At 39.2% G+C, this 13204-nt stretch overlaps 2 protein-coding genes across 3 annotated transcripts in view; one reads left to right on the top strand and one right to left on the bottom strand.

The window, feature by feature from the left end:
- Positions 1–13204, bottom strand: part of LOC117575611 (zinc finger protein rotund) — a 45920-nt gene that overhangs the window by 9939 nt on the left and 22777 nt on the right.
- Positions 8034–10057, top strand: LOC117575616 (GTPase-activating protein RacGAP84C). Of its 2 annotated transcripts, none has more exons than XM_034259891.2 (3): positions 8034–8633; positions 8701–9472; positions 9554–10057. In XM_034259891.2, the coding sequence occupies exons 1-3, from the start codon at positions 8383–8385 to the stop codon at positions 9569–9571; spliced, it is 1041 nt and encodes a 346-aa protein (XP_034115782.1). In that variant the 5' UTR covers positions 8034–8382; the 3' UTR covers positions 9572–10057. The 2 variants fall into 2 exon arrangements, with proteins under 2 accessions (XP_034115782.1, XP_034115781.1); XM_034259890.2 differs by having other exon boundaries at positions 8038–8633; positions 8701–9496; positions 9554–10056.

Raw genomic sequence — 13204 nt, 5'->3', positions numbered from 1 at the left:
GATATGCATAAAAACTACTTCTAAAATAATAGTATAGTAATTTGGGACGGCTCATAATGCCAGACTCTGGATTTCAACTGTCTTATTTTCCGGTAAAGTTATGATATTTATTGTTTTTGTGGATGTATGTATCGTTCTATATAAAGTCTTTTCATATGCGCATTGCAACATGTTTTATTAAAAATAAAATAAAATTAAATACCAAATATTGATAAGCGATTATTTCTTTATGGTTTAAAAATATTTTCTTTTATCTAGATCTTAGAGACTATACACGATCGAGAGATAAAGAAACGATTTTGCGTTTTTAGAAAAGGAGTAGAGGGTAGCTCAAACTCGAGCACAATCGACTTAAGTTTTCTTACTTGTTTTTAAGATGAAGTCTAAAAATCTTACGTTTCTTATTCTGAAATTGCCAATATAAATAGATGTAGGAGTCGATGTCGTGTAAGCATTAATCTCAACTATTTTTATACCCGCTACCCATAGGGTAGAAGGGTATTATAACTTTGTGCCGGCAGGAAATGTATGTAACAGGTAGAAGGAGGTATCTCCGACCCTATAAAGTATATATATTTTTGATCAGCGTCAACAGCCGAGACGATATAGCCATGTCCGTCTGTCCGTCCGTCCGTATGAAACACTGGATGTCAGAGACTATAAAAGATAGAGCTATAATTTTTTTTCGACAGCATTTGTTATGTTTGCACGCAGATCAAGTTTGTTTCAAATTTTTGCCACGCCCACTTCCGCCCCCGCAAATTAAAAAAAATTGAATAACAAGCGTAATTTTAAAGCTAGAGTTTTTGGTATATACAATAATGACTATAGTAGTTGTGATTCCTGAAAATTTGGTTGCGATCAGATAAAAATTGTGGAAGTTATTAAAGAAGTACTTTTGTATGGCAAAAACGCCGACTTACTGGGGGTCTTAGTTGCTTTTGCCGACAATCTGGTATATTGTGCCGTCTATGGTATATTTTGAATGGTGTAATATATCGATATACCAAACATACTATTTGGTATATTTTTAGTATTTTTCAGTATTTTCGGTATATTTTGAAAATAATACCGCAATATTTTACTTTTATTAAAAATGGGTAGCGGGTATCTCACAGTCGAGCACACCCGACTGTAACTTTCTTACTTGTTTACATTAAATAAAATGTTCATGTCGTATAACTTTTACATACAGTTTTATAACATTTATCAAGGTTAGGAGAACCTATCAATGGTAATATAAAATGCAACGTGGCTTTAACTTTCTGATTTTTAGACGGTATACCAAACAACAAAATATAACGCCATTTTAAAAATGTCTAAATGTCTTTCTTAAAATGAACACAACGATTTTTAATAAAGTGGGAAACTATTTAATAAAATTAGGCCAGTGTAATTTTACTGATCTATGAGCGGTTATCAAAACTACTTTCGTTTTGAAGAACTTGTTAAAATATAAGCTAACTCAAGAAAATGCTGTCATTAAATTATTGATCCCGTTGAAAATGAGAAAGAACAATCTTGGAAAATGGAAATGGGAAATGAAGCTTTATCTGAGTGTGCTCGAATAAAAATCTATTGGACTTCCCTTTTCCAGCTGTAATCGGATTTCAAACTAATTAAAAGTAATTCTAAAAAATTTGAAATTACACTTTTAAAATCATCAAAAATATTTAAGTTTGTTTGATATTATTAAATTGCAGTTATTAAAAAAAGTATTATTAAGAAGTGTTTTTTTTTGGTCGTAATTCTTTCAAATCGTATTTTGTCTGGCTAATAAATTTACAAAAACAGTATTTTTCACAAGTCTAAAAAGTAAAACAATACATTTAGGGTTTAAAAATAATTGTTGAATTGAACAGGTTGAAAATAAATATCAGTGCAGACAAATTATAGAAAATAAGCTTCGGTGATATCCATCTAGACTTTTTGCCATAACTTTTGAACGGAATATAGTATGTGTTAATTGTCCTCAGAAATTAATTTACAATAATGGATATTAAAAATAACTGTATTAAAATAGACTAATTAATATTAGAACTATTGTGAGTCTATCGAAATCCCAATTTGAATATATGAAATTTGCGATTTTATTGAAGAGGCTGTCTTATACCGTCGGAACATTTGAGAGCCAGCTCCGTCTACTCGCATTCTAAGTAAGTAACATAAGAGATGAGAATAATCTGACCTTGATATTGAACACAAGGAACAGCTGATATGCCGCAGTCACACACATATAAACACAAACACGGAGAGCGCGATGAAGAAAATTTATTATTTATATGCTCACACACACAGTCTCAAACAAACACTCACACACACTGAGTCAGAGAAACAGACACATATGCAGAAGGAAGGAAAACAAAGCCAGCTGCTTGGTGGCTTGCTTGGCTTGCTTGTTGGCATGATTTTCTTCTTAACGCTTTTGCGCGTCATGGTTACGATGCTGCAATGTAAGTATTAGATACTCGCGTGTCTTCAAGATATACGCACCCACGCTCACACACACAGATGCATTCATTCACGTACGGGTTTTGTTTATGTTTGCTCATTTTTTTTAACACTGCAGAAGCAATAAATAAACACGGAGTGCAATTGAATCGAAAGGAAACAGCGGCAGCCGTAGAAGGAAAAATGCTAAAGGCGCGCACACTTTTTACCGGAAACGGAAAACCGAGTCAAGTGCGAGTTCAAGTTTTGCCTCCGTTTCTGTTTCTTTTATTTGTGATTTTTATTTGTATTTTTTTTTGTTGTAGTAGTATTTTTTGTATGTGTTGGTATTGCTACTTTTTCTTAAACTTGGCGCGACGACATCGACGATGGCGGCGACAACGATGTGAGCCGAAGACGTTGCACGTTGTTTGTTGTGCTTGCGCTTGTGCTTGTGTGTGATGTGGATGTGGACGTGGACGAGAATGCGAATGTGGTTGTTGTTACTTTTATTGGCGGCGTCTCAAGGAACATGTTGCGCACACAGAAAAACACACAGCTGAACTAAAGTCGCGCGCTTTGCCCTATCGAGCAGTGAGCGTCAAGCCGTCGAGCATCGAGCGTCGAGTCGTGGAGCGAAACGCGTGCCGAGCCGAGAGCACGATCCGTCACCAATGTAAAAACTCAACTAAAGCGATGATGAAAAAATCTGAAACAATATATTTTTGGGGGGTCGTACACACACACACACATATACAGTTGGAGAGATGCAAAGCGACGCACACAGCTGCAGAAGTGGCAGCGGCGGCGGCGACGGCGACGGCATCGACAGGCAAACCAGACAGACAAAACGCGCACTAACACTAACGCACCAGCATTTCAAAACGCAGCAGCAGAGAAATGTACTTGTGTTTGTGTGTGTGTGAGTGGGTGGGTGGCGGCTCACTAAAGGCCGCCGCCGGCCGACTGAGCGACAACAACAATATCATCAACACACAGCAAAAGGGGAGAGCGCTAACACACACACACACACAATCACTCACACTCACACAAACACAGACACACAAACTGGCAGCGGCGACTTCGAAAAAAAAGCAGCGACAACAACAACAAACTAAACGGGCAAAAAAATGCCACGCACACATACAGAAAAAAGCAGAAAAAAAGTTTTGGTTGCATAGGCGGCGTCGCTGCTGGCGCTATTCAAATGCTGCGCGCTCCATGGCGACTGCGCTGTCAGCGTCGCAGCCACCTGACAGAGCAGCGCCAAAACAACGACAACAAAAACAGCAACAGCAACAGCAACAAGGAGCAGTCGCCGTCAACATTGACCCAAACTCAATTTGGAATGGGGGAAGTTTGGAGCCGACGATGGGCTCTAAAAAGCGCGCAAAAAAATTGTGTAAAAAATTTAAAAAAGGGGAATTTTTGCCCACGCACACACACACAAACGCACACATACACACGCACACAGTTGTAGCAGCCATGCACACTCTCTCACAAACAGACACACACACACATTCGCATACAAACGCACAGAATTTTTTCGCTGCCAACTTCGTGTTAGCCTTTGCCGCCCCCAAATTTGCTGCCTGCTGCTTCCCCTACCACCTTCTGCCGCATCTCCCCAACCCGATGGTCTGGCACTTTTTTTCCAGCGTTTTGTTTTGTTCGACTTTGATGCTGCCCGGTTTTTTGCAATTCTCTTTTTTATTTTCTGTTTTTGTTTTTTTTTGTTTTGTATTGAAGCGCTTTTTTTTATCCATTTCTCATTGACTTTGCATTTGCATTTTGCATTTGTTTTTGCTTTGACTTTGCAGTTGGCAATTGCAGTGTGCAATGTTGTTGGGAATTGTTGTGGCAAATGGGCGGTCAAATAAACCGAATGTGTGGCAATCATTTTTATGAAAATTGTTAGTTAATTCATAAGCTGTAAAGTATTTAAATGATTGCCTAAAAGTAGGCAATACTTTTGCACAATTGCAGCTCTCGAGTCTAGAGTTGCTGCCATCCGCCATGTTGACGACGCGTCGTTGCCGTCGACGTTTTGGAGCACTCTATCAGTCTGGCGTCGAATTACGCCAAAGAGAATCCAAAACAGAAAAAATAAAAAATAAAACGCTGGAGTGTGGAAAAAATGTCCCACACACACACACACGTATACCAACAAAGCGTACACTGAGTACGGAGCACACCTCAGGCTGCCTCCGCCCTGACCTAAGCCACCGCGTGGCTTAACTGCCAGCAGCAAGTCTTATTCTCTCACACCAATACTACAACACTAACTCCCTCTCACACACACTAGCACACACACAGATGGCCGCAAAGCGCACTCCTTCCGCTGCGCTGCAGCCGCCGCTTGTCTGCTGCTCGTCGACGTCGTCGTCGCCGTCGCTGTCGCTGCTATTCCTAAGTTGTTTTTTTCTCGCCACATTGCAACCTTGCCTCGACTTCTACTCTTCAAACTCTTGGGCACTCTGCTCGCTGCCCCTCTCTGCGCATTCTTTGCCTTCTATTTTTTTCCTTTTGCATTTTTCCCATTTCCATTCGGTGTGCATTTTTTTCCACGCAGCATCCCCTTCAATTCTCTTCCGTTTTTTTTTTTTTGTGGGCGCCTTGTCACAGGAAATAATTTTTTCCACTGCTTCGTGGCATCTCTTTCGCACGCCGCACTTGTGACCCGTTCAAAAACAGATTTTTCTTTTTTTTTTGTTGGTTTTGGTTTTTGTTTTGCTTTTCTGCTTCTTTCCACAACCATCGCCCCTATCAACGCGAGAGCGTGCTCGGTTGTTATTGCATTTTGACTTTGCAATTGCGTTTGTGTTTGTATTTGCTTTTAGATTTTGTTTTTTAGTGTTCATTCGGTTTCAATGCGGTGCGATGAGGCCGTAGAGTTGCCAATAAAGTCTGCAATTCATTAACAATTGCACATTTTATGGCATTACAAAATTGGGTTAGAATAAGAGTTTGTTGTGTTCTCAAGCTTTATAGGTAAATCTTAACTGCAGAAGAAGATAATTTGAGTGATGATCACTAATACATTTTTTATTATTATTTGAAATATTTTTAATTTATATACATTTCTCTCTCCTTCTCCATTAGTCTACTGATGTATCTTGAAATATTTCTAACTTTAAGATAAAAAAGAGACTAAACTGTGTGTGAAAAACTAATTATGACATGGTGGCAACACTGACACTGAGCACTTTGACGTTTTATTTTATTATTTTTTTTTTTTTTGCATGTGCTTTGTGCGTTGCTTTGCATTTTGCTTTGGTTCGATTTTTGTATCTTCTTTTTTATTTGTCACAGTGAATTTTTTAGTTGTTTTGTTGGGTTTTTGTTTTTGAACGCAATGGACAGTCGAAAACACCAACACACATGCACATAAGGGCCACGGGTGTTGGGGAGGGGATGGAGGTAGTGAAGTGGATGGGTTATCGGGCCAAAGCCCGCACATTTGTTATTGTATGGTTACTTGCATGGGCTTATTCCGATGCGTGACTGGCGTTTGTGGGCTTTGAATACAAACAAAACAGACGCACGCACACTCGTGCTCGCAAACACACTCACACTCACACTCGCACTCATACTCATACTCATGGCTGGCCACTTTCAAACCCAGTCACACACACCCACACACTCTCGCATACAGAGCAGCAAACACACATTGACTTATGTAGATACATGCACATGTGCATTTCAATACGCATTAATAACTACACGAATTCAATGCGACGCCCATCACACACACTACGTACTACAACTCATCCAATCGCACGCACACACACATTCACACTCTGAACCCACCACCCCCCCACCAAGCTTCCCTTTGCTAGGTTGCCGTCGCAGTCGCCGCAGCTCTGCTGCAACTGACGTCTAAAAAACGGCAACAAAATATAAAAATCAAATTCTTTTTCGCCTTTTGCATGCCTCATTCGTTAATTTTGCTCGTTGCTGCGCCTCATTCGCACTCATGCCCTTTCCCACATCACAACCAACAAAAAAGGCTCCGTTTCGCCATCGCGTTGTTCGTTAAAAAATTGATGGCAAAACGCTGCGCCGGCAAGTATGCAACACATTTGTCAGACGCCAAAATCAAAAATAAAAAAATCTTTTCGCTTTTGGTATTTTTTTTCTATTTTTTTTTGCTTTTGGTTTCATATTTTGTCTGTTGGTTCGCTTAGTCTAACATTTTCACTTTTTGATGTGCGCTTTCTGATTTTTTTTTTATTTTGCTAGCTCTCGAATTTTTTAGACGTACTCGTATTTTGTTTGCCGGCCGCAAAACGCTTTTCCATGAATTTTTCATCCATTTAGCGCGGCCATTGAGCCATTTTCATCGCGTTTAGAATTCATTGATACTTTGGCAAATTGTTTTCAAGCCGATTTGATTTCCAAGCCCTGTGGTATGACATTGAATATCCAACGTTTTGATTTCCATATTGTTTTTCATTTAAAGTCAAACTGTAACCAACCTTTTTTTGTTAGCTATGTTAAAAACTGACTTTTAACTTCTACTGAAACAAAATTTATAAACATATTTTGAAAAAATTTCGAGTTGCTATTAGCTTTGAAAATCTATACATTTCTTTTCAAGCTAATAGAATGTTTAATACATTTGTATTGATTGCAAATGGTAATGCAATATATATGTTAAATCGCAAATTTCAAATTGAAATATTAAGTATACGCTGAATACAAATTTTGAATATATGATTAATTATTAGTTTCATGATGAAAGCTTTTTGAATATTTAAATTTCTTATTAATTATGTAATAAATAAAACTGTTGTATTATATTTTTTAATTATTTAAATTATTTCTTATTTTAATTCGAGATTTATTAGTTTTTAGAACGTACCAAATGAGTTTAATGTAATGCAGACAGTCAAACTCCGTTCTCTAATACATTTTTTTCTGTGCCCATTCATTGGTCTGTATACTAAGGTAAATTACACCTGTTTACTTGGACCTGTAAACATTTCGATTAAGTCAAATGTAAATACTTGAATCAAGTAAACATTCTGATTAAGTTCAATGTAATCACAGTGAAATCTCTATATGACAGACGCGACAGTTCACACAATTTTTGTCCAATGGGCATGTTGCCTTAATAGGGTTATAAGATTATTTATTTAAAAAGGTTATCTGTAATTAAAATTAATACTGACACTATTGGTAAAGCAATGGCTGCAAAAGCCTTTAGCTTTATCAGACAATTTGCACCAACATTGTATTTTGTAATTTTAAATCTTGTCAATCATGTCAACATTTTCGTACTACATACAATATTGGAACTTTTTAGGAAAAGAAATAATTTGTTAATTGACGAGAGTTTATATTTTGTTTTTGAACCTATAACAGGCAGAAGGCAGCGTCATTAAGATTGTTTTAAATGTTTGCCACTGAATATTTGTATGTAAAAACTATCTGCCTTACAAAAGGTTTAGCCTAATAGAAGTGTGTGTTATGAGAAGATTTACTGTAATTGTAGTAGATTGTAGTATTCTTATAGGAGACTGATCTGCACAGTTGTAAAAACATCACAATTTCAATTCATTAAAAGTCAATGCGATATAGCAAACTCCAATTTTTTCGTAGATTGTCAAACATAGAGAAAATAATTTAATTTTTTCGCTTCCATTCAACTCAACGATCAACAGTATTCTGCTGTTGTTCTTATTGAACAGTTGCAGCTCAGAAGAAACAGCGAAACCACATTCGACGAACTGAAGTCTTTCCAGAAAAATATTGGACACACAGCTGACTCAATGAGTAGTTGCAGCTGATTTAGTCAAGAAACATATACATGTATGTACCGAGAAGTCTAGTGTATATACTAAAGAAGTATATCGCAAGTTGGCGATAACTGGAAGAGAAAACAGACGTTGTGCATGTCGACTGTGTGGCAAGTTGTCTTTTTATTATTAGCTGCCGCAACGCGCCGAGATGCAGACCAGGGACAGAATTCGACGCGAATATAATTCATATAATGACCTGAGCAGACAGTTTTGCATGTACGATGACCAGTCAATGGATTCGCTGGACGATCGCATCGAGATGAATCCAAATGGATGCGAGACTGATTGCTACACTCTCTGCCCGTGTCCCCAGCCATCGTTGCTGCTGCTGCGCCAGCACAACTTCAAGCTCAAGGTTTATTACTCTAATGTGGGCAACTGCGTGCAATGCAACAAACGGTGAGTGATTGCTTTCATTGTGGATATTGACGAGATTACAATAATGATTACCATATTTCGAGTACAGCATTCGCTTTGCAGTAGCCAGTTTGAGGTGTCGGGATTGTCCGCTGCGTTGCCACACGGAATGCTATGACCAACTGACCGTTAACTGCATACCCCAACCTTTGATCAGCTCGAAACGTGGCCACTTGAGTGACTTTGCACCCGATGCGGCGCCCATGGTGCCTGCTTTGATTGTGCATTGTGTGACGGAGATTGAGGCACGCGGCTTGGAGCAGGAGGGTCTGTATCGCGTCTCCTCCACCCGAGAGAAGGTGAAGCGTTTGCGGCACAAGCTGCTGCGTGGCAAGACAACGCCGCATCTCGGCAACAAGGATACTCACACCCTCTGCTGCTGCATCAAGGACTTTCTACGCACCCTTCAGCGTCCACTAATACCCGTGATTCACAGACACGACTTTGTACTGGCAACCCAACAGAACGATCCTCTGGCTGCCGAGGAGCAATTGTATCTGGCTGTCGTTGATCTGCATCGGGCACATCGCGACACCTTGGCGTTTCTTATGCTGCATTGGCAGCGCATCGCTCAGAGTCCGGCCGTCAAGATGTCTATCAATAACATCGCCGTCATCTTTGCGCCCACACTCTTTGACGACGTCGATCTCAATCTGAGCAACGTGGTAATATGGCAGCAAGTCCTGAGAGTGTTGCTCTTGCAGCCGCCAGGCTTCTGGGCGCAATTCCTGGAGGTGGACTCACTGATGCCTGCGTGTTCGCTGGACGACGACGAGTGGAAACGCGAGAGCAATCATTCCCCCAGCGTGCATTGGCAATCGGTAAAAACGTATTTTAGATCTATGGTAACTTTGAGATTTGCATCGTAGTTTTTACGATATTAATTGATTATTTTATTATAGGTAAATCTTGCAGGCTGAGAAATGGAATGATTGAATGAACCGCCGATCGAAAATGAAGAAGTCATAAAAATACCTGGCAAAGTTTATTTTGACTTCATCGAAACTTAACCACTTTGAATGAAACCAATAATTGAATACTTTATTATAATTCGTCGAGTTTCCATTAATACCAAAGTATAATTTATTGTAAACTCAGGAAATGCTATTCAAGTTCTCTTAATTTATGCAAGCATTTCAAATTTAAATTTCAATTCACGCTACTGATGAGTGGACACAGACAGCCACAGTCGAACAGATAGAAAAGAAAAATCAGAGAAAGAGAGAGAGAGAGAGAGGGAGGAGAGGAATTTAAAAAAATGTTGTAAAATTAATATTTCCCTTGGACATTTTGTATGTTGTTTATTATTTATATTATTTTAAGCAGAAAGCAAAACACATAGTGGAATATTTGTACGTAAATAAATAAGTTGCTTAAAGCGTTAATACAATAACAAATGAAAATGCGCACACAAAAAAAATGTAAGAACTAGTTGACGTTTTAAAAACAATTTTCCGAGTGCTCGGCAAAAAATTGATCATTTCATGCAAAATGCAGAATGCAAAATGCCAAATACAAGCAAAACAAAACAAAACACTTAAATGCGACGGGCGAGTGCATAAATAGGAACACACACACACACAAAGGCACACGTGCAATCGTCAATGCATTGGAAAAATAATAATGTACATATAATGAAATTAAAAATAAACAAGTTGCAGTCGTTGGACAGAAAGAGATGGCCAGAGAGGTGGACAAACGAGATGGCAACAATAGAATTCATTGTGCGAGTCTGTTGCTAACCGCACTAAAAATTGGGTGCCAATGCAATGGATGAGTGGCGTTTTTTTTTCGGTCGATAGAGGACGACACGTTAGCATTAACCAAATGCTAATGCCAAAGGCCGCTGACCAACACACATATAACACAAACGCTTACACACACACAGATGCGCATGCAGGGGCAATGACTAAATGCATGGCCCACCAATACCGTAACAGAAAACTGCAACGCACAATGAGCAAAAAAAGAATAACAAACAAAACAAAACCAAAACAAAGAGGCAAAAAAAAGAAAAATATATAAAAATAACAAAAATCAACGGCAACAATAAAAATAAAAATAGTTTACATAATTCATGCATTATATCGGATAAAATTTTAATGCCCTGCGCTCAGCATGTGTGCGTATGCCAGCGTCTGTATGTGTGCGTGTAAGCTGCGCAGTTTGGCAAAAAAGCGTTGCCTACTTGGGGGCGCGTGTTAAAATTATTTAACAAATAGCACGTTTGCAATGTATGTGAGTGTGTATGCCAAACACGCGTACTACATACGTATATGTGTGTCTGTGTGTGTGTGCATGGGCGGCATGTATGCATAATCGCTTGCAGTTTTTTAGACTTTTTAGCCTATTTTTATTGTTAATTAAATGAGGGGAATTACAGACACACTGACAACTTGTGCATGTGCGTGACTTGCATATGTGGTGCGCAACAGCATATACGGCGGAGTCTTTGCGTGTGTGTTTCTGTGAGTGTGTGTGCGAACGCTTCGTTTTTCTTTTTGCACTTTTTGTATTTTTCTATTCTTTCCTAACGTGGCAAAACATTTTTCGCTCGTTTTTCGCATGTAATTTCACTAATTGATAGTGTGAGCTATTTGATGTCCCCCATCCCCCCCGTTTGATGCCCATCTCCCCTCGTCATACGAGCATGCATCTCGGCTCTGTCCGGAGCCTCGTTCGCTTTGCTGTCCGTGTGTAATTGTGTTAGTGCACATACGAAGTTGGCCGGTGAAGGAAGGAAGATGAGTGAATAAAAAAAAGTAAAATAAACGGCAAATGTAACTAAAAAATTGCTGTTAAAAATAATAAAGGGGCATTACGTGTGTGCGCGCGGGGGAGGCGTGGCAGCGCCTAAAAGGCAACAGAAATTTAATGCCGCGGACACACACACACACACATGCACATACTGCGCACGTATACGTAATAATAATATGATATAAAAAGCGTTGCATACTTTTGCGCTTATTTCAGTTAATTTTTATACCCTGTATACTTCACGTATAATAATTGATTTAACATGGACTAATAGTATGCTAGTTTCATTTTTTATATGTTTCTCCTATTTTTAGAAAGGCTTTACGTAATTGTGGCTAGACTAAAAGGTATTCTCTTACTCTGGGATCGTGTGGAGTAAATTTGGTTAGATTTAATTTAAGTGCCGCATTTTTTTAGTTTTTTATTTCTAAAATTGGATGTGAAATGTCGTTACAAAAGCTAATAATGTGAAACAGTAATTTTGGAATATATTCACACAACTCGCATAACTCTTAAATTAGTAAATAAATAGTATCACTCAGAAGCGTGACGCATTCCAAGAGCTGCTGATAGTAGACATATTCGATCAAAGAATCAGATTCAAATTGCATTGATTTTACTCAAAGGTTGTCAGTCGCGTTAAAATTATTTTAAAATAAATTATTATTACCGAATGGATTCGATTCGAAAGGCAGTGAGTGTAGATGGATGCCACGACCAGTTCATACACGTATGTAGTATGTATGTGTGTATATCCTCCCACTTTTCAAAAAAGTGCACATAATTTTTTGGCCAACAAAAAGTCGAAAAATAACATTTGCCCCTCCTTTTCAGTTGAGCTGAAAAGTACAGCAAAAACTAAAAAAAGGAGGCCAGAGAACTGCAGCACACACTAACACGATAGGCTGGCTTTAGCTCTTTCTCACACACACGGACACAGACACGGACACAGACTCGGACACACGCACACACAGAAACACATGGATGTACGTACGCAACCCACAAGTGGACATGCTGCTATATACGCTATATAGACATGGAGATGCGGCCAGTCAAAGGCATTAAAAAAAGTGGCTCATGCTGCTGTTGGTCTACAACGCAGATGAGAGTGCCAAGTGAAGTAATTCCAATTGAAGCTGTAGATGTAGCTGCATTGGCAACAGCAGGCAGCAGGCAGCATGCAGCAGACATCAGCCTGCAGGAGCCAGCAAGAACAACAACAAACCGACTGCCAAAGCAGTAGCAGAAGCACAACAAAAAAATTCAAAGTGTGGGTAATTAAAAACGTAGCAGCCCAACAGACGCTTTTGAGCGTAGAAACGCACTAATTTTCAGTAGTGCAGCTCACACAGCACACACACATGTTCACTCATAAATTCGGATTGTATGTGTGTGCCTGTGTGTGTGTAGTTCAGCTTAAAAAAGAAATACAAAATTGACACACACACACACTCACATGACAACTGCGAATTCACTCGCACGCAGCAGCAGCAACAAAAATGCGAGATGTGAAAAAAAGAATGTAGCATACTTTTAGGCATGCTGCTATTTCACTTTGCCTCGCACAGCACAAATGAACACCTCGCTGCTCTAGCTTCGTTGTTGCTATTGTTTTTGGCTTTTCAGCAGCGTCATCAGCATCATCAGTCGTCCCACTATGCGTGCCGTCTCCTTGTGTATACGTGTGTGTGTTTTCTGGCGCCTACCGCTCGCTCATCAGTGCTGCAAAAGCTGTTAGCTCCGCACCACAAATTGTGGGCGTTCTGGGTGTGGCATATCTGGCCGACATATCATTC

The sequence above is a fragment of the Drosophila albomicans genome, chromosome 2R (genome assembly GCF_009650485.2).
Source record: "Drosophila albomicans strain 15112-1751.03 chromosome 2R, ASM965048v2, whole genome shotgun sequence".
Taxonomy (NCBI): domain Eukaryota; kingdom Metazoa; phylum Arthropoda; class Insecta; order Diptera; family Drosophilidae; genus Drosophila; species Drosophila albomicans.
The sequence above is the reverse complement of the archived record's forward strand: the minus strand, read 5'-3'. Positions and strand labels throughout refer to the sequence as shown.